Source organism: Xiphophorus maculatus, chromosome 15, assembly GCF_002775205.1.
Source record: "Xiphophorus maculatus strain JP 163 A chromosome 15, X_maculatus-5.0-male, whole genome shotgun sequence".
NCBI classification, from domain to species: domain Eukaryota; kingdom Metazoa; phylum Chordata; class Actinopteri; order Cyprinodontiformes; family Poeciliidae; genus Xiphophorus; species Xiphophorus maculatus.
Window position 1 is genome coordinate 8,109,880 of NC_036457.1, and position 21,709 is coordinate 8,131,588.

At 38.2% G+C, this 21,709-nt stretch overlaps 3 protein-coding genes across 3 annotated transcripts in view; 1 reads left to right on the forward strand and 2 right to left on the reverse strand.

Annotated features, from left to right (window-relative positions):
* Positions 1–1,209, reverse strand: part of ppp2r5a (protein phosphatase 2 regulatory subunit B'alpha) — a 37,248-nt gene extending 36,039 nt beyond the window's left edge. Inside the window, exon 1 of the mRNA XM_005803124.2 lies at positions 184–1,209. Coding sequence (XP_005803181.1) covers positions 184–331 — 148 coding nt within the window. The 5' untranslated portion in view covers positions 332–1,209. The remainder of the gene's footprint in view (positions 1–183) is intronic.
* Positions 1,210–2,146: 937 nt separating this feature from the next.
* dtl (denticleless E3 ubiquitin protein ligase homolog) lies at positions 2,147–11,188 on the reverse strand. Its single transcript, XM_014470268.2, has 15 exons — positions 11,031–11,188; positions 9,996–10,133; positions 9,805–9,897; positions 9,031–9,092; positions 8,829–8,949; positions 8,553–8,618; positions 8,314–8,429; positions 7,692–7,765; positions 7,493–7,599; positions 7,308–7,412; positions 6,090–6,202; positions 5,900–5,989; positions 5,685–5,808; positions 3,846–4,471; positions 2,147–2,787 (listed from the first exon to the last, which is right to left on the reverse strand). The coding sequence occupies exons 1-15, from the start codon at positions 11,080–11,082 to the stop codon at positions 2,725–2,727; spliced, it is 1,950 nt and encodes a 649-aa protein (XP_014325754.1). The 5' UTR covers positions 11,083–11,188; the 3' UTR covers positions 2,147–2,724.
* A 507-nt stretch (positions 11,189–11,695) lies between these two features.
* On the forward strand, positions 11,696–20,641 carry ints7 (integrator complex subunit 7). The gene is made up of 20 exons (XM_023347256.1): positions 11,696–11,892; positions 12,047–12,176; positions 12,486–12,632; positions 12,713–12,850; positions 12,949–12,995; positions 14,050–14,249; positions 14,347–14,469; positions 14,546–14,663; positions 15,099–15,233; positions 15,350–15,447; positions 16,163–16,402; positions 16,477–16,614; positions 16,687–16,893; positions 17,000–17,194; positions 17,566–17,669; positions 17,757–17,825; positions 18,894–19,026; positions 19,248–19,346; positions 19,980–20,165; positions 20,291–20,641. Exons 1-20 carry the CDS (start codon positions 11,799–11,801, stop codon positions 20,570–20,572), a joined length of 2,883 nt encoding a protein of 960 aa, XP_023203024.1. The 5' UTR covers positions 11,696–11,798; the 3' UTR covers positions 20,573–20,641.
* The last annotated feature ends 1,068 nt before the right edge of the window (positions 20,642–21,709 follow it).

Sequence of the window (21,709 nt, forward strand, 5' to 3'; positions counted from 1 at the left end):
ACAAATAAAGGGGACGCGTCGATTTATGCCTAGAAAAAGGCCTCATCGAGCAACTTATATTTACCCACCAGCTTTCCTTTAAAGGTTGTGTTTGTCTGCAGCAGATCCAACAGTATACACAGAACAATGGCCAGGACATAGTATTTAAAGCAACAGACACCCTCCATTATCCTCTTACCGTACCTTTGAGCTGCGGCAGCGGGGACAGCTCGATCGGAGCGCTCTGAGTGCGAAACTGAGAGGAGCCTTGGGATTTTCTCTGCTTCTGCGCCTTCCTCATAGACTTCCTCGTAAACCCGTCCACTTTCTCGGATGCAGAGACGGCGGACATTTTGATGCACAAACTCACGAAGGTAGAAGGCGAGCTACTGTAAATCAGATGATTGAGGTTCTCCGCTTCCCTCTTTCTCACATCAGCGTCAAATTCTGGAGCCAACTGTCCGAGCTGGGGCTCGTATTATTCCGTGTGATCCAACATGGTCATGCCTACATGTCGGTTAGACGGAGTCCTTAAAGTGCATCTTTGAACAGCTTCTACTATGAGATGCGAAACAGTGCTTTACACCCCCCCAAAAAATCTAAACTAAGACGAAAACGCCGCGCGCCCCAAAGTTAACCACTTAAAAAAGACAGATTGACGTCTAAATATCTAACCGTTCATGCTCATCTGTCGTGCCTGCAAACGGTCTACCTGTTGCATAACGTAGGTAAGGCATTATCATTAAAAGTTGCCTGGATAACAATCCTGACTGCAGCCGAGCAGCACAGCTATGCTCGCAGCTAACGCATCCAGCTAGCTTGCCAAATTCAACTGATGACAATGCGGCGCTACAACAATACACTCCAACGTTGGCAAGGAAAAAGTTACGAAAAATCCGCGTCCCTTCGAATTCACTTAGTTCTCCGTTCAACGGCAACTCCGCGACTTCTTCAAGCACCGGTTGTAGCTGTAGTTCCGTTGAGTGTCTCTTGAAAACAACTATCCACGGGCGACGAAGTTGAAATGTTCTTCCTTAGCAGCTGGAGGTTAGCCGTGACTGCGCAAGAGAGACGTTGACGGAGGCTATTTCCACGCAATATATAATGCCACAGTCTCGTTTCCACGGCCTCTAAAAAGACCGAGAAGAAATTACTGGATGCCGAGCGTAGAAGGCAGCCATAAACGCTCCCAGGCGTTCCGTCGCTCTTAGTCTCTGCGTTCTACTAGAGAAGCGCTGACGGGTGAAACGTCATCGATTGACGTTACTTCCAGCCAATCACGGGCGCGTATTTTAAAAACTTGAAACTTTTTAAACCAATCACATCGCACGGAAAGCGGGTCAATTACATGTGAAATGTAAAAACAAAAAAGACTGACGTTGTTCAGTTGAATGTGATCTGACAGGCAGCTGTAGTAGTCGGGTAAAATTACAACACAGAAAGTATTCTGCCCAGCCCAAAAATATGTACAACAGCCTTCACACAAGAGTGGAGCATTTTAAGACTAGTTATGAAGTGAACTAAAAGCTCTTACCCTTTCAAATTCTTCAGGACCCCTATTTTGCGTTCTGTGAACACAAAACTGCTCTCTCATTTGTAAAAATTCTTCTTTTAAAGACAGCCATAGAAATAATATGTATTAACATGTTTTTTGGGTTGTTTTTTTTTTTACAATGCTGATCAAATTCAAGCTTCAGCACGCAAAATATCAAAATTTTCACTTTTATAATCACATGAATCAGTTTTATATGATAATACTGTTTTTCAGAAGGCGTTTTTTTTAACACCATTTGAACCTGCAAGTTCAAATGGTGTGGATTTTAAGGATTATGTAAAATTGGCTTCTCTTTGATGATCTCACCATTGTCCCATCATGTTTCAGTTTGAGCCTCAGTGATTCCAGGTTGTTCTTTAACATCTTAAAGTATTTTTACCATGAATTATGCCTAAAAATCCAATGAATGGTAGGAAACCAACCAATTCCAGGGAGAAAAGCCATTGAAGTTGTACCATCATGCCACCTAAAAATGAAAAACTCAAATGCATTATTAAAACAAATGACACCCAAACGCATAATGTCAACCTCTAATTGGAACAACAAGCAACATACCACACAGATTGAAAACTTTTAAATTTAATAAAACTTGAATACTGAAATGTGCATCAGTGAAATATAAACCAGAAAAAAAGCAGTTTTTGATTATTTTGTACATATATACATCTGTTCATAAATGGAACAAAAACATGCTGAATAAAGTTTTACATTGTATAAGACACACACAGGCATGAATAACCTCAAAGATTGAAAAGAGCTGATTGAACAGATTTCAGATCATGAGGTCCATATGATAAAGAACATATGTCAATCAAAATTCAACTTTTCTTATAAAAAAGAAACAACACGTCTAGTAAAAATATTTAGCAAAATGAATAAGAAATCCATTGAAAAAGTTTTTAAACAAATCAAATTAGCACTTTAAGTAGCAGCTTGTGCATCTCTTGAGATTATTACAATTGAATACACTGGCAGATTTACCAAAATGCTCATTTATTTCTCAGATGATGAGATATTTTCAGGCAGCAGATTTCTGTCTCAGTGGTACCAGTGTGTCAGCACATTCCAAAATTACTGCCAGAAACAAATAATCAGTTATAAAAAAAAATTATGTTTGGCTGACATTTGTGCAACCAGATGAAAATAAAAAACATAATAAAAAATTGTGGCACATATGTGACTCAAACAGATCATTCCTGAGGCCCTTTTGCAAAATATGTGGAGATTTTCTTGATTTTTGGTGACCGATGAATCTGGAAAACAAAATTAAACAGGATAAGTTGAACACATAGTAAACACATAAAACATTAAAAAAAATATCTGTCCGACATATTATAAAGATAAAAAACTTAAACAAAGATAGAAAACAAATTGTAAATTAAATCACTCCTAAAAGTTGTGTAAATAACAGGGCAAATTTTTGTAGAGATGCACCAATCCGTTTTTTTTCCAACTGATAAGGTTTTAATATTGAAAAAAAAGTTGGTACTTCATCAACTTTTTTGATGAGTAAAAAAGTTGATGAAGTACCAACTTTTTTTTCCCAAAGACTATAGCACAAAAAAGAGACTTAAAAATACACTCAATAGCAGTTTGTGACCTAAATAAAGGAATTGTACATGCATTTGAAATTTTGAAACAAAAGCTTCAAAATTACAAGAATTTTAAAGAATTTTCATTCTCTGGCTTACGAGAGAAAGAAAACCCCAAATTAAATGTCTCAAAAAATTTGAATACTACATAACATAAATAAAAACAGGATATTTTAAAAAGAAACATTAAGACTTCTGATAGGTATTTGCATTTTTATGCACTTAATACTTGATTGGGGGTATTTTTGCATGAATCACTGCATCAATGCGACCCCATGAATTTCCAATATTTATCCTTTTCACAATATTCTCATTTTCTGTGACACATTTGTAAGCCATGGTCATCAATATTACAAGAAATAATGGCTTGAAATATTTCACTTCAAGTGTAATGAATTAATATAATATATGAGTTTCACTTCCCAAAATGAGTTACAAAAAATACTAATCTTTTGAGATATACTTGTACCTTTTAACCTTGTTAACAGAACAATGCATTAAATAGTTAAGGGAAATCCTAAAGGAAGAACAGCTACATTGTTACCATCTATTGGTGCATCTCTCACTTTTACAGCTGAACAAGACTTCCTCTCATGGTTTACTTCAACAAAGCCACCAAACTTCAACAAACCATGACAGGAAGCTGAGAAAAAAGAACAAAATCTGAAGGCAGAGAAAGAGTGTGAGTTTACGTCCAGACTTGGGATCTCTTTACTTACTGCTGAGGTTGGTGTCTTCTCCTCTTGTTTCTTATGTGCACTAGGACCACCTTGACTTTTTTTCATTTTTTGACCCATTTCTGACAACCAGTTTCCTGCTCTAGGAAACCAGTTCTCCTTCCCAGCCTGCCTGGAGGTAACTGGTTCGCTGTCGTCTGCGTGACAGTCTCTCTCTACTGCGCTCTCCTGAGCGAGGCAGTGTACATCAGACAGGACGTGGCTCCTTTTAGATGCAGGGTTGAGTTCTGAAACACACTCGCATTGTGCTGCGTCCACGCAGCTGCAAGGTGAACTTTCACCCGTTTCCAATCTGCGTTTGGCCCGTCGCTGTGTGGGAGAGGAGCCACTCGCTGGGCTCAGAGGACACGGCCTCAGCACTTGGTGTGGTGGAGTAGTGGCGATGACCTGACTCTGAGATCCATGGATCGGGGATAACCACTGCTGGATAGAAGATGTTCTCTGCTGAGTGGGAAGTGGGACAAAGCTGCTCGGTGACGTGGTGCTGGAAGGTAGTGGCAGGGCGGCTCTGTTAGGGGCACAGGCAGCGAGCTGCGGCGAGGCGAGGCCGCCGAGACTTGGCGTCTTCTGGGTATTCACAGGGGACGTTGCAGCTCTGGCTAAAGGCACTGAACAAGAGAAAAAAGTCCTGTTTATATCAGCCAGTAGGATCAGCAACAGTTATTTATGATGGAGAGTTTATATAAACACTGCAAAAACACAAAACCTTACCAAGTACTTTGCCTAGTTTCTAGTGTAAACTTCTTAGTACACTTTGAAAGAAAACTAACTTGCAAGTGACTCTTCAGCAAGATATAAGAGGTTCCTTTAAGTCAATAATGCCTCAATGTTCATTAAAAAGTACTAGTTCCACTGGCAGATTATTTCACTTATAGGGCTGCAACTAATGATTATTTTTGTAGTCGATTATTCTGTCAATTATTTTGATGATTAATCAGATTTTTAAAATGACACATCCTTCCAATTTTTTATGTAACCACTTAAGCCTTTTTTATACAATATTAGAAAGACAATAAAAGATGGAAATTAATGATTCAATTCCCTTTTCAAAGAAGAAAATAAACATCGTACTGCCTAAAATACAAAAACAATGTACACTTGATTGTAAAGAAGAATGTATTTTTGTATAGTTTTGGCTTAATTACTGCGATACATATGTGATTCTTTCAGCAAATGGTCTGTTTTAAAGTTTCCAATTAATCGATTACTAAATTAGTTGATTATTTATGGAGTGCATCTATCATGATTAAATTCTGTTCATCATTTTATACCAGTGGATTTGTTTTTTCTAAAATCAATATTAAGGACTTATTGACTTAATAGAAGCTCCTCTGTCTTGCTGAAACGTTACTTGTAAATTAGTTTTGTCTAATTTTAAGTATTCAAAGATATTTGCACTAGAAACTGGACAAAATATACTTGGTATGAATTTGTGATTTTGCATTGAAGGCTTAGGTAGCGTTTCCACATTGTGATTCTGCCTCCACCATGTTTAACTATGAAACTGGAGTAAAAGATCTCATCAAGGCAATTTCTTACACTGCATTTTATTTAGAGTTAACATGCATGGATACTTGATTTGTCAAGACGCATGGAAGCCGTCTACTTCATAAATATACTCTAATTTGTGTTGGTTTATCACATGAAATCCCAATAAAACACATAAACATTAGCAGTTTAATGAGTGTAAAAATCTTTTCCAAAGGAGATGTAAGCAGTTGCTTATCTCGTTTTTCCCTTGGTTGTTGCTATGTACGAGTTAATGAAAGTTAGACTGATCAATAATAACAAAATCAAAAAGAACTAGTGAAGAGTACTAACTTGTGGGAGATTTGGGACGTGCCCAGCCTATGAGGTTGGCTTCACCCACTGGTGACTGTGCGCCATCCGTTTCCCGACGAAGCCTCCAGACCCGTATGGTGTGGTCGTCGGAGCAGGAAGCAATCTGCCGACAGAGCAGCGGGGTGTAAAAATAGGATCGGAAAGAAGCAAGCAAAAAACACAAAAAGGAAGACAGTTCAAATTCGCTGACTCACTTTAGTGAAATCTGTCGGACACCACACGACAGAGGTCACTTCCTCACTGTGTCCATGGAGCATCACGGGAGGATGTTGAGGATCGGAGATCTGGAGTATTAAAAGAAGTAAAAAAAAACAAAAACATTATTGCTAGGAGACATTAGGATGGATAATAAAATACAACTATTAACGTAATTAGAGACTGCACCTTCCAAATATAGGTGTAATTGTCACTGGATCCACTGGCCAAGAACTGGTCATCAGGGCTGATCGTGGACTTGATATAGAACGAGGAGTTCTGGTGTCCACTGAAAACGGCCACTGTGGGGGAAGACAGATGTAATTTAAAAGATCACCACACAGCTCTTTAATGTAGTAAATTATAGGGTTGAAACAATTAATCAGATTAATCGATTATTTAAATAATTGTCAACGAATTTAGTAATCTATTAATTAGCTGGAATATACTGACTAAATAAAAAGTCATCTAATGAAAGATCAACATTCTCAGAGCAATAATTAAGCCATAACTATAAAAAAAATTCATGCATTTTGCCTTTAAAATAAAAAAATCTTTCTGTGATTATATTCTACCCAGAACTCATTCAGTTTTAGCTTCACCTGATTCCAAATCTGTAAAAAACAAAATCTCCTATAAAGCAGCTTCTGCTCTTGAATTATGAATCTGTTAATGCAGAAATGAGCCAATTAATCTACAAATAATCAAACGCACACTAAAGGAATGCAATGTTATTTTAGTTTAGGCAGTAAAATGTTAACTTTCTTATTTAAAAAAAGGAATCAAATATTTTTTCATTTGAATCTTTTTATGTTTAAAACAAATAGTTAAATAAAAATATCTGAAGGTAACGTTATCCTCTGCAAACATTCCAAGATTAAACATGTGTTTAATCACATGGTCACATGGGACTTCATGTCTGCTTTGAAAAAAAATGGTGGTGACAGTATCATGGTGTGGAGGGACGCTGGACAAAGTTGATGAAGACGTAGATAGAGCTAAATACAAGCAAATTCTGGAAGAAAACAAGTAAAAGGCGACAAAAAACTTGAGAATGGCCTGAAAGTTAACCTTGTGTAACTCAGCAATCCTGCAGTTGAAGGGTCATAACATAAGGATGAATCCAAATGCATGCCACACTTTTCAGATCCTTAATAAAACCATTAGAAAATGATGTATCCCATTTCTTTCCAGTTCAGTTATTTGACTCTCTTTGTTGCCCTGCATAACACACATACACTTCTGGGAAACCACGAGGGGTGTGACTACTTTCAACAGTCACTAAAATAACAACTAAAGACTTTCATCTTTCACATGAAGCTATTTATTTCCCATCAGAGGTCAGCTGCAGAGCTCTAGCCCCATCTAGTGATGCATTGGGTGTATCTGGAAAACGTCTCGATTTACCTGGATTCGTCTTTATTCCACAGACACTGAACATGTAAATGTTGTCATCTGTGCAGTTACACATGATGTTGGACCTGGTAGAGTCCAGAACAAGTCCAGAGTAGCCTGCAACGTATCAAACAAATAATTCAGATCATTTAGTGACGTGTGGCACCTTTCAGGTGTGCATACGTCACAGGACTGACCCAGTCTCATCCGAGTGGAAGAACCAGCATATGGATAGCTCTGCATAGGCACAGGGTCACGATGGTAAGCTGTGTAGTTCTTCCTCAAATCCCACATCTTTATAACACTATAAAATAAAAAATAAAATGTAACCTTCCAGGATCTGCAGTGTGCTTTTACACAGTTTACACAGATTATGAGAAGTGCTTTTTTTTTTACCCATCAACAGCACCCGAGGAGATGAGTGTGTGCTGATCCCGAAATAACACCACTGTAACACTTTGCTTGGTATCCTGCATAACAAAAAAAAACAAAAAACGATAATATAAGTCGCCTAGTCAAGACCACAGTTCAAGAATGATACAAATTGACCCATTAGCACAAATAGTTAATACAGACGGACACTTAATGTTTGTTTTTTTTTTTACCAACAAATTAAAATTTTCTAGAAAAGGAAAGTGGATGGATACTTTCCATCGGTGGATACAACGCCGAATATTTTCTTTAATTATTCGTTATTTAGGAAATGTAGAAAACTGTATGCCTCTCTCTTGCAAGAGGTATTTGTGTAAGACCTCTCTTTTTCTGATGTATCCATATGATTTAAAGATCCCATCTCTTCACCAATCAGAGCACTTTGTTAGTTTATCACAAATATTCCATCTTTAGTTCATTTCAAATAAAACAAACAAAAAAGTACAATAAATTTACTTTTGCATTTTTAATAATAAGAGAAAACACCAAATTTTTGTGCTTCTAACTTTTTGTTTTTAGTCCCAAATGATAACGCTTATCAAAAATAACCAATTTTTCACTCTCTTAGAGAAGCACGTAAACTCACCACGCTCGGAGCCATGCCACGCATGCTGCTCCTTTTTTTCTTCACTTTAGACGAGGGATTTGTCTCAGATTTGTTATGAGCGCCACTGATCTGTTTCACCTGCTTGTAAAAACCATCTGTAGGGCAGAACATCAGATGTGAAAACGGAGTGTTAGTAAGATTTTTCTTTATGTCTTTGCTTAAGATACCAATGAAGTTGCAAAATTGCAATAAACCCTTCAAAGTTACTGATAACTCACCTTTTTGGCTGCACCTGATATCCCAGACCATAATATTTCCATCTCTGCCCCCAGTGCAGAAAACAGCTGTTTGAAAAAAAAAACATCAGTAACATGAATGAACTACTGTAGATGTCTGAGGACGACCAGAGCCAATCCACGTCTTGACTTTTTTCCTTGTTTTTAACACATTTAACCACTTCCATAAAAGGAGAAAGAAAAAAAATTAATCTTGTAGTTAGAAATCTAAGAGGAAATTGAAATTTTAATGAGAAATTCAATAACAATTCAGCATACCTTTCTCTCCTGGTGCAAATGCAACCGACTTGAGGCTGCAGAGGTGGCCTTTAAAGCCTCCCAGCAGTTCCCCAGACTTCACATCCCACAGTCTGGCCATCTGGTCCCCTGCAGCAGTCACCTAAAGATGCCAGAAGTGATCAAAGTATATTCAGCACTTGTGGAAATCTTGTTAAGAAATTAGGGAGGAGCTTCCACCTACCAGCTGAGGTTCCCTCGGCACCCACGCAATGTCAAAGACGGCGTTCTCGTGAGCCAGCCATTCTGTAAAAGTTCACACCAAGTCAATTAATGACATCTCCCAATTCAGAGGTGCCCAAAGTACGGCCCAACAACCATATGTGCACACAACTACAATTTAAAAAAAAAACAAAAGACACAAGTTTGCCAGCACAGGCGATTGATGCACCTGGAGACTTTATTTTTAATCAGTGCAAAATTATTAGAAACAAATTAAAATCTTCTTACAATAGAAAGCATTCATCTTTTATTAACCACCCTTTTTGCATTCTCTTTAATTTAATAGTGAACAGGAACATATCTATTTCCAAACTTTACTCAAAAGCAAACTTTGATGCATACAAATCTCCCAAATCCGCTTTTAATTAACCGATTAACCATGACTAAATAGACTAAGTATGACTCATATTCTTTCCTTATACTGAAACTTTTACTTTTCTTTCTTTTCAAACAAGCCCCCCAAAAATGTGCAAATTGGAAGCCTTATTTTCAATGAGACTGACATGCAAAATTCCTTTCATTTTTGAGTATGCAATGATTTACACAACTCATTCTTATAGAACTACTTAATTTGTTTTTGTATGCTTAGTTTATTGTTGAGCAGGTTAAAAAAAAGGTGCCAATATAATTTTCTTAAAAATTATACTTTGTTTGGTTCTTAAGTAATTTTGACCCATGTGACAAAGAGTTTGGACACCAATGTCTTAATTATTGCTAGCACAGCTCTTAAAAGTACCTTTAAGAAGAGGGTTTTCACGACTTTCTGTGTTATAGATCCTAACAATGCCTTCTTCGTTAGCTGCTGCGAGGACGTTGGGCATGTTTCCGGCTACAAATCAACAAGAATCACAGGTTACATGGATGGCCACTCTTCCTGAACCTTTGTCCGTTTAATTTTCAGTGCATATTGCATTCAAAGAAGATTACCAGTGGAGAAAGCCAGCCCAAATGGCGGCACTGTGTCTCCTGTGTTGCCGTAGGAGATGTGCTCGTCATGCCGGGTGCACTGGTAGCTTTCCAGCAGCGAGCCCAAAGGGATCTTGGAACACGGATCTGCAGGGAAGGCTGAAGGAATTCATGCAAGGTCAGAAGAAGGAAGAGGAAGTTGTTATTTTGTCACAGGAAACATAAACCTTTCATACCCTTTAAAGTTTTCCACATTTTGTCAAATTACAATCGCAAACCTTATTACAGCTTTTTGCTTTTGAATGTGATTGACCAAAGTAGAGGAGAATTGTGAACCGAGTCCCCTTCACAAGTAGAAAACAAAAACAAATGTGAAAAAATAATGGTCAGTTGAGATCACAAGTTAAGTTTTTAGCTTATATGCAAAATATTAGATATCACTCATCATAAAATCATAGCGGTGGCACTATCATGCTGTGGGGACAAGATAAACATACACCATGAGTTACAGTGGACTGGCATACATCAAATCTTATGAGAGTTAGAAAGGCTCAGTCAAAGTCCAACTGAGAATCTGTGACAAGACATAAAATGTTAGGCTAACAGTTACATTTTCATTCCACTTTGAGGCCTGTCATATAAAAAAGTGCTAGAATGCAGTAAATTATAATTTTAAAAGCGTTTTTAGTCCAAACTTATGAGTTTTCCATACATAGACTACATGTAATTTATGGATGGACGGCAAACAAATGCGTAAGAAGTATTAGGCTGGAAAACTTTCTAGTTTGCAGTAAAACTTTAGCACAAACTAGTACGCATAAAACGAAACAACTATGGGAATATTACAACAGATAAACAGAGACGCAGTAAAGCAAAATGAAATACAAAAATATCAGTACAAAGGTTATTTTAAAATGTAACATAAATCTAGCTGTTCTTATTGTGATGCAGATCATAGCTGCATTAGCGATTAGATAGCCTACAGTACGGGTAAAACCCATGCTTAGCATAGCATATTGATACACCTCCCCTCAGACAGAACATAGTGTGTCTCACCGTTCTGCCTCCGTCTCCCCACTCCTCTGTCAACAATAGAGTGGAAAAACATCACCGTGCTCCAGCGGCAGGCGAACTGTTACACACGCCAATAATTTTGTCCGATCGTTAGCTGGTGGTCTCTTTCCCCCCTTCTTGTTGCTACCTGGTATGATTTTTTTTCCCGCGAACAGAACGTTCGATTAAAAGGACCGAATTCCGCGCGAAACGCCGCGTCGTGCGCTGCTATTGGTGCGTCAGACAGCGATTCCGCTTCCGTTTCCGCAACGTAAGTGGACTTTCGCTATAAACGGCCTAGATGCAACCAAATCCTGCTCTAAATTTGGAGATGGATACTTTTTGAAAGATTCCCACGTTATGTGCCCGCAAATAAAATTAAAGTAGCAAGCTGAATGTCTCTTTGTTATGGAGACAACGAGAAGTATTTAGTGAGAAAAACGGTCAGTTTAACAGAATTTGGTGGACCAGCAAGAGTTTCTTATTCTCCTTGAATGTGCTACCAATAGGTTATATTATTATAATAGTACAATACATATTTCTGAAATGAAAGTGAAACATGTTTTCAAAAAATAATGCAGCGTAGATGACCAGAAACATGGATCTTTAGAAAGCAATGCATAAGCTTAGTTTCGACATTTTATTTCGAAAAGGCCAATTTCAGACCGGATGTAATGTCATAGTTGCCGTTGACGTTCTGAACAGCAAGATGCTAACGCTACCTGTTTATGATAACCCCATTTATTTAAAAGTTTAATTTAAAAAACAGAAATGTCGCTTTCAATGGCTCGGTCATTCCTGTCTGAAGCGTGTTATGGGGAGCAGGAGCTGGACGCTAACTCCGCTCTCATGGAGCTGGATAAAGGTGCGTTAGCTAGCGATGCTAACAATGTAGCATAGCGTCTCATTGATTGTGTTCTGGTTCTGTTTTGTGTTTGATTCGTGTGTTATTCATATCATACAAGCTCCAGGAGGGGTCACTGCTTTACCTTAACCGGAAATCTTGTGTTTAATTTCAGGGTTGCGGTCGGGGAAGCTCGGAGAGCAGTGTGAAGCTGTGGTGTTGTTCCCCAAACTCTTCCAAAAGTACCCCTTCCCCATCCTCATCAACTCCGCCTTCCTGAAACTAGCAGACATTTTTAGGCTCGGGTATGACAGCCTTAATATTAAAAATGAATATTATTTAATTACTATTAAATTTAGTAAATTAAATAGTAATTAATAAGAGGACGAAACACCTTTAAAATAAATGTTCGACCTGATTTTTACCTGCTAATGAAAGTAATGTTTTTCTACGGTAATTGGTTGGTGCACCAGAGGATGTTGTTTATGTTTCTCGGATGTATTAAAAGACATTAAAGGTTATATGTTGGAATGTTGCATTAGATGGAAAAAATAGGTGAGAATAATTTTACTGTTAACAAGTTCATTCATACAATCTGCTGTCTCTCTTTTCAGCAACAACTTTCTGCGTTTGTGTGTACTGAAAGTGACACAGCAGAGTGAAAAGCATTTGGAGAAGATTCTCAATGTGGATGAATTTGTTAAGAGGGTGTTTTCAGTCATACATAGCAACGACCCCGTGGCCAGAGCCATTACTCTGAGGTAAGCTGGATGCCATAGAATAAATAATTTTTAACTACAGCCAGGTTGGAAAGAGCCCATTCATTGTTTTATTTCTGCAGGATGCTTGGCAGTTTGGCCTCCATCATCCCAGAGAGAAAAAACGCCCACCACAGTATCCGACAAAGCTTGGACTCTCACGACAACGTGGAAGTGGAGGCTGCTATCTTTGCTGCTGCAAGTTTCTCTGCACAGTCGAAGTAAGAAAAATTCTTGTTAGAACTCCGCTGTATTATCTAAAAAAAAATGTACTTGCTTTCTGGTTTAAATTTTGAACTTTACTGTTTTTAATTTTTAGAGACTTTGCTGCTGGGATTTGTAACAAAGTGAGCGAAATGATTCAAGGTAGAATATGATTCCTAATTTAACTCTATTAATTATTTACTAAGAAACATATTGATGTTTAATTTTGTCTTTTATTTGTCTCTTCTGAGGAAGATGTAAATACTTCGAATAATTGATAAAATAGTTTTTTTGTCATTTTTGGAAAATCGTGGTTGTTTTTTCACCAACACGCTCCTTGAATTTGATTTCAGGTGAATTTTATGAGGGGATCCTAGACTAATATATATTTTTTTCAAATTAAAAGAATAAAGTCGTAATACTACAAGAATACAGACATGGTAACACAAGAATGAACTGATAATAATAGGAGAATAAAGTAGTAATTTTATGAGAACCCAACTCAAAAAATAACAAAAAACTGAAATGAGGAATGTTGAGCATTTTGTGAAGTTATATTTTGTTATAATTTTTAGAGAAAAGGAAATACTTCATCTTTTAACACTTCAGCATCAAATTATTATCTGTAGAAGGTCTTTGAGTTTATTTCAAAGAAAGAACCACACAAACCGAGCTGGTCACATCAGTCCTTGATAACTTTTAAAAATTATAAGACGTTCTTCTGGTAAAATTGCATCTTTTCTGTGCTAATATTTTGACTATATTTTTGTAATTAAACAAAAAAACAAAAGAATTGTATTCTGACATACAATTCAAAGAAGAGATGATTGAGGGGGAAAAAAACACTTTTGTAAATATTTTCTGTCATTTGTCATTTCTGTTTCAGAAAAAAAAAAACGAGGAAAAGAACCCATTTAAATCCAATCTGGTAGAAAAAAATATGAGAATTTATTTTTAACACATATCGCCCAGGCCTAATTTTGAGTCACCACCATAGCACATAAATGAAATCAAGATACAAGCTTTGATGAGGCAAAAACTTCCCTTTTTACATTTTTTTAAATTCTTTTTGTAAATTGTCACATGTCTGTATTAGACACAAACTATCACAGGGTGTGCTAATGTTTTTTCCAGTAGTGTATTATTTGGTGTTCAGGGTGGATGTCTAGTGTCTAAATGACTTTTTTCCCCATTTTGAACCCGACTACGGCGGCAGGTTTGGACACGCCTGTGGATCTGAAGCTGAAGCTGATCCCCATGCTGCAGCACATGCATCACGACGCCAGCCTGGCGTCCAGCAGCAGAGAGCTCCTGCAGCACCTGGTGAACTCCTACCCCTCCACCCCTATGGTCATTGTCTCGCTGCACACCTTCACACAGCTGGCTGCCTTCTCGCTCATTGATATCCCCAAACAGGTATAGCCACAGAGAAAGCACAGGTTTATAGTGATACATTGTGTTTGATAAAAGTTCTGTGAAATAATAAAGTTTGCTGTGCTTTTTATGTCTTCAGTTGCAGCTTCTCCTTCAGTACCTGAGAGACGATCCTAGGAAAGCTGTAAAGAGACTTGCGATAAACGACTTAAAGCTGCTGGCTATAAAAGCTCCTCACCTTTGGATCAGAGAAAACACTCAAGTAAAAATACTGCCAGTCACTCTGCATACTTTCTATTGTTTACAACTTTAAAATGTAACCATTTTAATCCTTTCAGACTCTGTGTGAGTGTGCTTTGACCATCCCTTACAACAGTTTGAAGCTGGGAATGTTGGCTGTCCTATCAACCCTCTCTGGGACAATAGCCATCAAGCAGTACTTCAGCACTGCAGCAAGTAAGTAAATAAACTGTTATTAAACTTAGACATATTTCTAAAAAATGAAAAACGGGAACCTCTTAGGTTGCTGAATAGAAGAATAAAAGAACAGAGATGTTCATAAAGACGTATGAACTGTGGTTGCTCTTAAAAGAATGTTAAAACTTCACTTCATGAAGTGCTTTAACTCATAAAGTTAAAGCGGTGACTGATTCCAATCTCTGGACCGTTTCTAATTCCTGTTCGGGAATCTCTCTGTCATCTTTATTCCTGTACTAACTGGTTCCACTTAATGACCAGCGGCACCCTCTACTGGCCAAACAACAACACTAAAATTTTGATCATTAATCGACAAGCAATTTTAAGTCGATTAATTCTTTGCATCCCTAAAATAAACTTTTAAATATATGTGTGTAGTCGTAAAAATGTAATGGCGTAACACTTTCTCCTCAGCCAGCTCATCCATCCCTCCTCGACTCACTGACCTGGTTAAACTGGCGCAAGAATGTTGTTACCACAGCAACCTGTCAGTGGCGGCTCATGGGGTTGTGGTGCTTTCCAGCATTGCCATTTCCTGTCCGGAAAAAGGTTGGTTTCTCTGGACAATGGCCTATTTGAGGTTCTTCCTCCAGCACAGATTCCCCTCAGTAGTTTTATGAGAGAGTTTCTTTCATTGTGTGTTTTTGTGGGTTTTTCTTCCTCAGATATCGTGCAGCTGGAGCAGGACACGGTGTTGGGAGTGGAGTCTCTACTGATGTTGTGCAGTCAGGACAGCAGCCCCAGTGGACAGGCCACTCTCAAAGTAAGACAGTAATATAAACACAACAAAAAATAAAGAAGTTATATATGCTGTAGCACTCAAAACTGTTAACTTCATTCCCTGACACTTTTTCTAACCTTATGAATGAATGAAGTCATTTTTGAATTTTCTTTTTACGGTTTTATATTTGAATTTTGAAAAGAAATTGTGTGATTATGGGAAACAAACTTCAACAAATGATGCCAGTCAATGAAATTAGTTTTTTTTAGTTTCTGGAACTGAGCCGTTTCAAAAACCTTCTGAATGTAATGTCACAGATCAGCGGGCTCTGCTCCTCAGTTAGCAACCTCTGTGAAGCCCACTCTGTTACCTAGCAACCGAAGCTGAGCTCCAGCATGTTTGGTCAGCTGGTTTTACTGCGGTACAATAACTACTGGAAAAGACAAATGTTTTGGTGTTGGCTTAAACCACTTGCTGCATTCTTGTTGTTTGTGCAGGAGGCTTCACTTCTGCTTTTCAAACATGTACTATTGTATAATTGCTCATTTGTGTGCATCCATTTTGTCGAGCGTAAACATAGAGTTGGGGGAACGTGGCCAGCAGTAGTTTATTTGGATTTTACCTCTTCAAGAAAATATAATAGATCACCTTTAAGTCTACTTTGTGTTGTCAGACAGGTTCTATTTAAGTAGGTTCTAGACTCGGAGCCTACCAGAGATTTTTGCCCTCTTAAACAGCTGTTTTGTTTACACCACAGACGGCGCTCACCTCGCTCGTTAAGCTGCTGAAAAATCGGCCTCACCTCAGCCAACCAGCTGTGGAGTTCTTGCTCGGCCAGCTCCACTTATCCTGCGACTCATCCCGCGTCCTCATGTGCCATGCCCTGGCGGCCATCGCCACCCATCTGCCCGTGCTGGGAGATGGCATGCTGGGAGATCTGGTTGATCTCTACCGGGTGGCCAGTCACTCCTCCACCGGCGAGCAGCAGGAGCTTCTGGTGAGAAACGCCGCACACATCAGCGTCCTCTCCTGCTGCTTAGAGTTGCATTTAATGGCCTATGATCACTGTAGGTTTCCTTGGCGACTGTGATTTTTGTCGCCAGCCAATCGTCTCTGTCATCTGAAGTGAAGACTGTCATCAAGCAGCAGCTGGAGAACGTTGCAAATGGCTGGACAGTGTATCGCATTGCACGGCAAGCCTCCCGCATGGTCAGTAACTTTAATTATGAAGATGACATCACAACGAAATAAGATAATAAACGGCTTGCTATTGATCTGCAGGGCTGTCATGAGTTCTCTAGTGAGCTTTACCAGTGTCTCCGGACCCGTGTGGCGTCGGAGCATTTCTACTTCTGGCTGAACAGCCTGAAGGAGTTCTCCCAGGCAGAGCAGTTCTTGAGTCACGTGGAGGAGGGCGACTACAGTGGCGCCATGAGCGCCATCGCAGAGGCCCTGCGCTCCTACCAAAAGGGCATCGCCTCTCTCACGGTGAGCTGGGGGAAAGAAAAAGTCACTGAAACTTAATTTAGACTGTAACGAGACCTCCGTATGTATTACCGTTTTTATAAGATGTGATTAATCGCTCTGCCTGCAGGCCGCCAGCACTCCGTTGAGCCCGCTCACATTCCAGTGTGAGTTCATTAAGCTGCGCATCGACACTCTGCAGGCCCTGTCGCAGCTCATTTGCACCTGCAACAGCCTGAAAACCAGCCCTCCGCCAGCCATCGCCACGACAATCGCTCTCACATCAGGAAATGACGTCCAGCGCTGTGGCCGCATCTCAGTCCAGGTAAACACTTAGCAGCTTAGGTTTTATTAATGCTTAGAAGAATTTGAAAGATTCAATAAGACACATGGTACCTTGAAATTTGTGGTTGTTAAGTGATGAAATGTGGAACAAGGTCAGGGAGTTTGCAAGGCGCAGTATAAATATTTATAAATGCGTGTGTCAGCTTGCTGGACCAAACTATAGTAGCAGAAACCCAATCATTATAGTCCAGTCATACTTAATATCATCTCTCTTCTATTCTGTTATATCCACATCAGTTATGATTCCAGGGTCTATTTGTTATACCACACCGGTCACTGATATGAAGAATTTGTGCATCAGAGTGGAATAAATCTGATGTGTTTAATCGTGCTGTTACACTTTTCTTCCAGATGAAGGTCTGCATGGATGAGTTCAGAGGTCTTGCTGCCCGCTATGCTGATCTGCACCAGTCGTTATTTGATGCAGATTATGCTACCCTTCGCAACGTGGAGCTGTATCCTTAAACATCCATCAGTCCTGTCAGACTATAACCGCCCTGACTCCCCTGCTGTCATGTCTTGGTCCTTAACTGTTTGTTCAGACAACAGCAGAGCTGCTTGCTGGTCTCACATGTAATCGAAGCCTTGATACTGGACCCACAGGCAGCCAGGTTGGAGTCTCTGATGTAGCGGTTATTCTTCCATAAAGCCTGAGAAAAATGATACAATTTATGTTTTCAAATCATTTTGGTCTGGAACATCAAAAGCAGTCATCATGTGAATCATTTTCATATCAATTTTGCTCTATTAATGTTTGAATATTTTATTTTAGTGTGAAATTACAACTTTGTATCTAATTTGAAGTTCGTTTAGAATATATAAAACCTTTACATAGGCAAATGTAGGGCTGGGAATAACAATTGTTTTATTAATCGATTATTCGGACGATTAATCAGTTAATTGGATTTTTTAAAAATTCCACATTCTGCAGATTTTTTATTTAACCACTTAATCCTAGCCAGATGTATACATACATGTGCACCGTTCAAACTTTGTTAAACATTCTTGAGCAACTTGCAGTGAAACTACATGCTCATCCACGTAATTCATATTAATTTGAACATAATTTTGACTGAAGTTCTCACGGATAAATTACTCTTGCTCATAAATTTCCAGATTGGTCAATGTAGAGACATTTCCTGGATGTTAATCACCAGATCATTGCCAGGATCAGTTTCCTGTTGGAACACCCAGTCCTACCCTGTATTATTTTTATATCTGCAGATTTGAGATTTGAAGTTGAAGGATTTGTCTTCATTTATTCCATCCACTTTTTGTAATGTCACTTGTACTGCTGGTAGCAGAAAAGCCCTACACCATGATGCTCAGGAGTCTGTGATGCTGTTGGCTTTCAAAGCCCTTTATCGACTCTGCCAAATATTTTCTTTGGTGGCAAAAAGCTACATCTTTTTCTCCAGTTTTGATTGCGCTTCAAAGTGTTTGTTTTGGTATAAAAGGTTCTTATGAATTAGAGAAGACCGACAAATAAAATGTGTAACTTTTACACCTTGTGTTTTTTTTTTTTAATCCGTTGTTGAAGTTGTATCTGTTGAAGTTGTAGTAAAAGCACAAATTGTAAAACTGTAGATGCAAGCAACAGCAGCTTTTAGCAGCTGACCGTATAGAAACCAATATGTGGCTCACGTTTTTAACATTCCCACGTTGTCGGTGTGATTTAGTTTTCAGGAGCACGGCACATCGGGTTCTGTTCAGACCGAGAGCGAATATGAGCGACGGATGATGTCGGTGTTTAACCATGTGCTTGTAGAGGTAGAGGGACTCTCCAAGAAACACCCTCCTGTTTCACACCTGGTGAGACTACATCTATGATCACAGAGTTTCAAAGAAATTTGCAGTTTTACTGCAAGATTCAAGACATTTGTGCTTGTGATTTGCTGTAGTGCAATTGGGGGTTTATAAAAAGAAAAATCTTCCAAAAATACTTTGGAAGGTGTATTTGTATATAGTCTTTTAAAAATAGCTTAAAGGACTAAAACCTCTGAACGTAAGAGTGAATTGTGTTTGTTTTCCAGCATACCAACTGCCTCTGTGATGCTGTCATAGCCTTGCTGAAGGTTCCGCTGTCTTTCCAAAGATATTTCTTCCAAAAGCTCCAGTCAACCAGCATCAAGGTAATTGCTTTACAGTCACAAGTACTGAAACCAAGCCAACAACACAATGACTTGGTGTTTGTTTGCAAATAAAGATTCCACATGATTGAAATTTTTGCTAAAAACACAAACTTGCTTTGAATAATAAATGAGGATTGATAATACTTGTGCATATAAACAAATGGCACCAATCCATAGCAAATTTCATTGGAAGTCACTTTTTTTTGCTTCTTTTTATAATTATGATGGATTTATTTCACTCGATTCTGTCCAGATTTGAGTGAAATAAATTCAGTTAATCCACAGACCAAATTTTTTTCTTCTCTTCATGACTCGTTGACTTATGCAACTTATAGTCTGTAAAATACTGTAGTTGTTTTTGTTTAAAAGCCTTCCAAAGGTTGTTGTACATTATGCAGCTATTATCCAGTTACCATAAATGTGGGGCTAGAACTTAACTTAAGCAAGTTAAATTCCTAACTTGGTTTTAGCTAAGGATTGTTGTTTTGTAAGAGAAGTGATTTCTAAGAAACAGCGACTTACACTGTGAAACTTAAACCTTTCTGTTGGTCAGAAAACAATGTAAAAAAACAACAGTTTTTCTTGTCTTCATAGCTTAAAAATAGGTCATTTCTTGTGTTTTGCATTTTCCAGCTTGCTCTCTCTCCGTCACCACGAACTCCAAGTGAGCCAATCCCAGTTCAGAACAGTCAGCAGCTGACTCTGAAGGTGGAGGGAGTGGTACAACATGGTTCCACACCAGGACTCTTCAGGAAGATCCAGTCTGTTTGCCTCAATGTCACATCAGTTCTACAGAGCAAGACAGGGCCTGACTACAAAGTATGATATTTCCCCCCCACCCCCGCCTAACCATTCTACTTTCTACAATTAATTATGCTATCATTTAACAGGTTTTACTGTTTTGACTAATTCTTTTATCACCACCCTGGTTCTTTTTATTTCAGATACCACTTGACAGTAAAACAAATGAGATCGAGCAGCGAGTAGAACCTCACAACGACTACTTCAGCACCCAGTTCCTGCTAAACTTCTCCATCCTGGGCACCCACGTGGTCACTGTGGAGGCGTCTGTGGTGGACGAGAGCGGCATCGAGTGGAAGACGGGGCCGAAGACGATGGTATCCGTCAAGTCCATGGAGGATCCCTACTCCCAGCAGCTCCGCCACCAGTTGCAGCAGAGTGGAACGCAGCCTGCCCCACAGAGGAGCTCATACATTCGCTTTTAGTCAGTTGCTTTATTTTTCTGTTTTTGTTTTTTTTTTACAATTTGAGCTTGTTCACTTTTTTGTCTTGTAGAAAATAAATGTTTTTTGTTTGTAGTTTTTTTTAAACTCTGGTGATTAAAAGACTTTTATTTGAATTATTTAACCATTTATAAAGTAGCAGTTTTTGGACTCAAAAGATGCTAAAGACTTGATGTTAAATTTATTAGTATTAATTGTGTCAATATAATGTGTTAAACGTCCTTGGTTTAATCATTTCCACATTATGTAATACTGGGCCAAACCACCAGGTGGCACAATATGAACATTACAGAATATTTCCAGTTGGCGAGGGCACGTGAAATACATTTTAGAGAGTGACGTTTATGTCACAAATTTATATATTGTTCATATATGTTCATGCAGTGTGTATATATATATATATATATATATATATATATATATATATATATATACACACACTGCATTAACGTAATTGATATGATTAACTTATATTAATACTTTGAGTCGGAGTTATTTAGGGATTGACAAATTTCAGTTCAGAGTCGGAAGATCCAATTTATCTTTATTTTCTTATTTATTTATGTATAGATGTACATATGAAGTCAAGCCATCAATTTTTGACAGCAGGGAGTCTGCGCAGTCAAAGACTAGCGTCAAACAAGCATCAACATAAAGTCACCCTGAATAAAAATTTGACTTCCGGTCAGATTTTTCACAATTAAAGTGCAATTTTAGGTCGTAGTTGAACAGTGAAAAGTCGTTTTACCACATGGTATTTACAGTTTAGGTTTAACAGAAACCTTGATAAACCTCTGATAGTTGTTGAAATAATTTACAAGCATGCTGATAAATGTATTTATTTCTTCCTAAGTTCTTTTAGATTGCTTAAAAAAACGACAAACTATTTCTTAATTTAGTGTTTTATATGGAAATTATTTTATAATTATTAAAAGCTGTTATTAAAATGTCACTTTTGACTTGCAATAAATTTCAGGACAAAAATTTAAAATTTGAACACTATTTTGGGTATGTGAAGAAATTCTTCTCTATTTAGTAAAAAAAACAACATAAATTTGACCCATTTTTAAGAACAAAAACATGTAAATCATTTAAAGCAAGAATATATAAGATGATTTA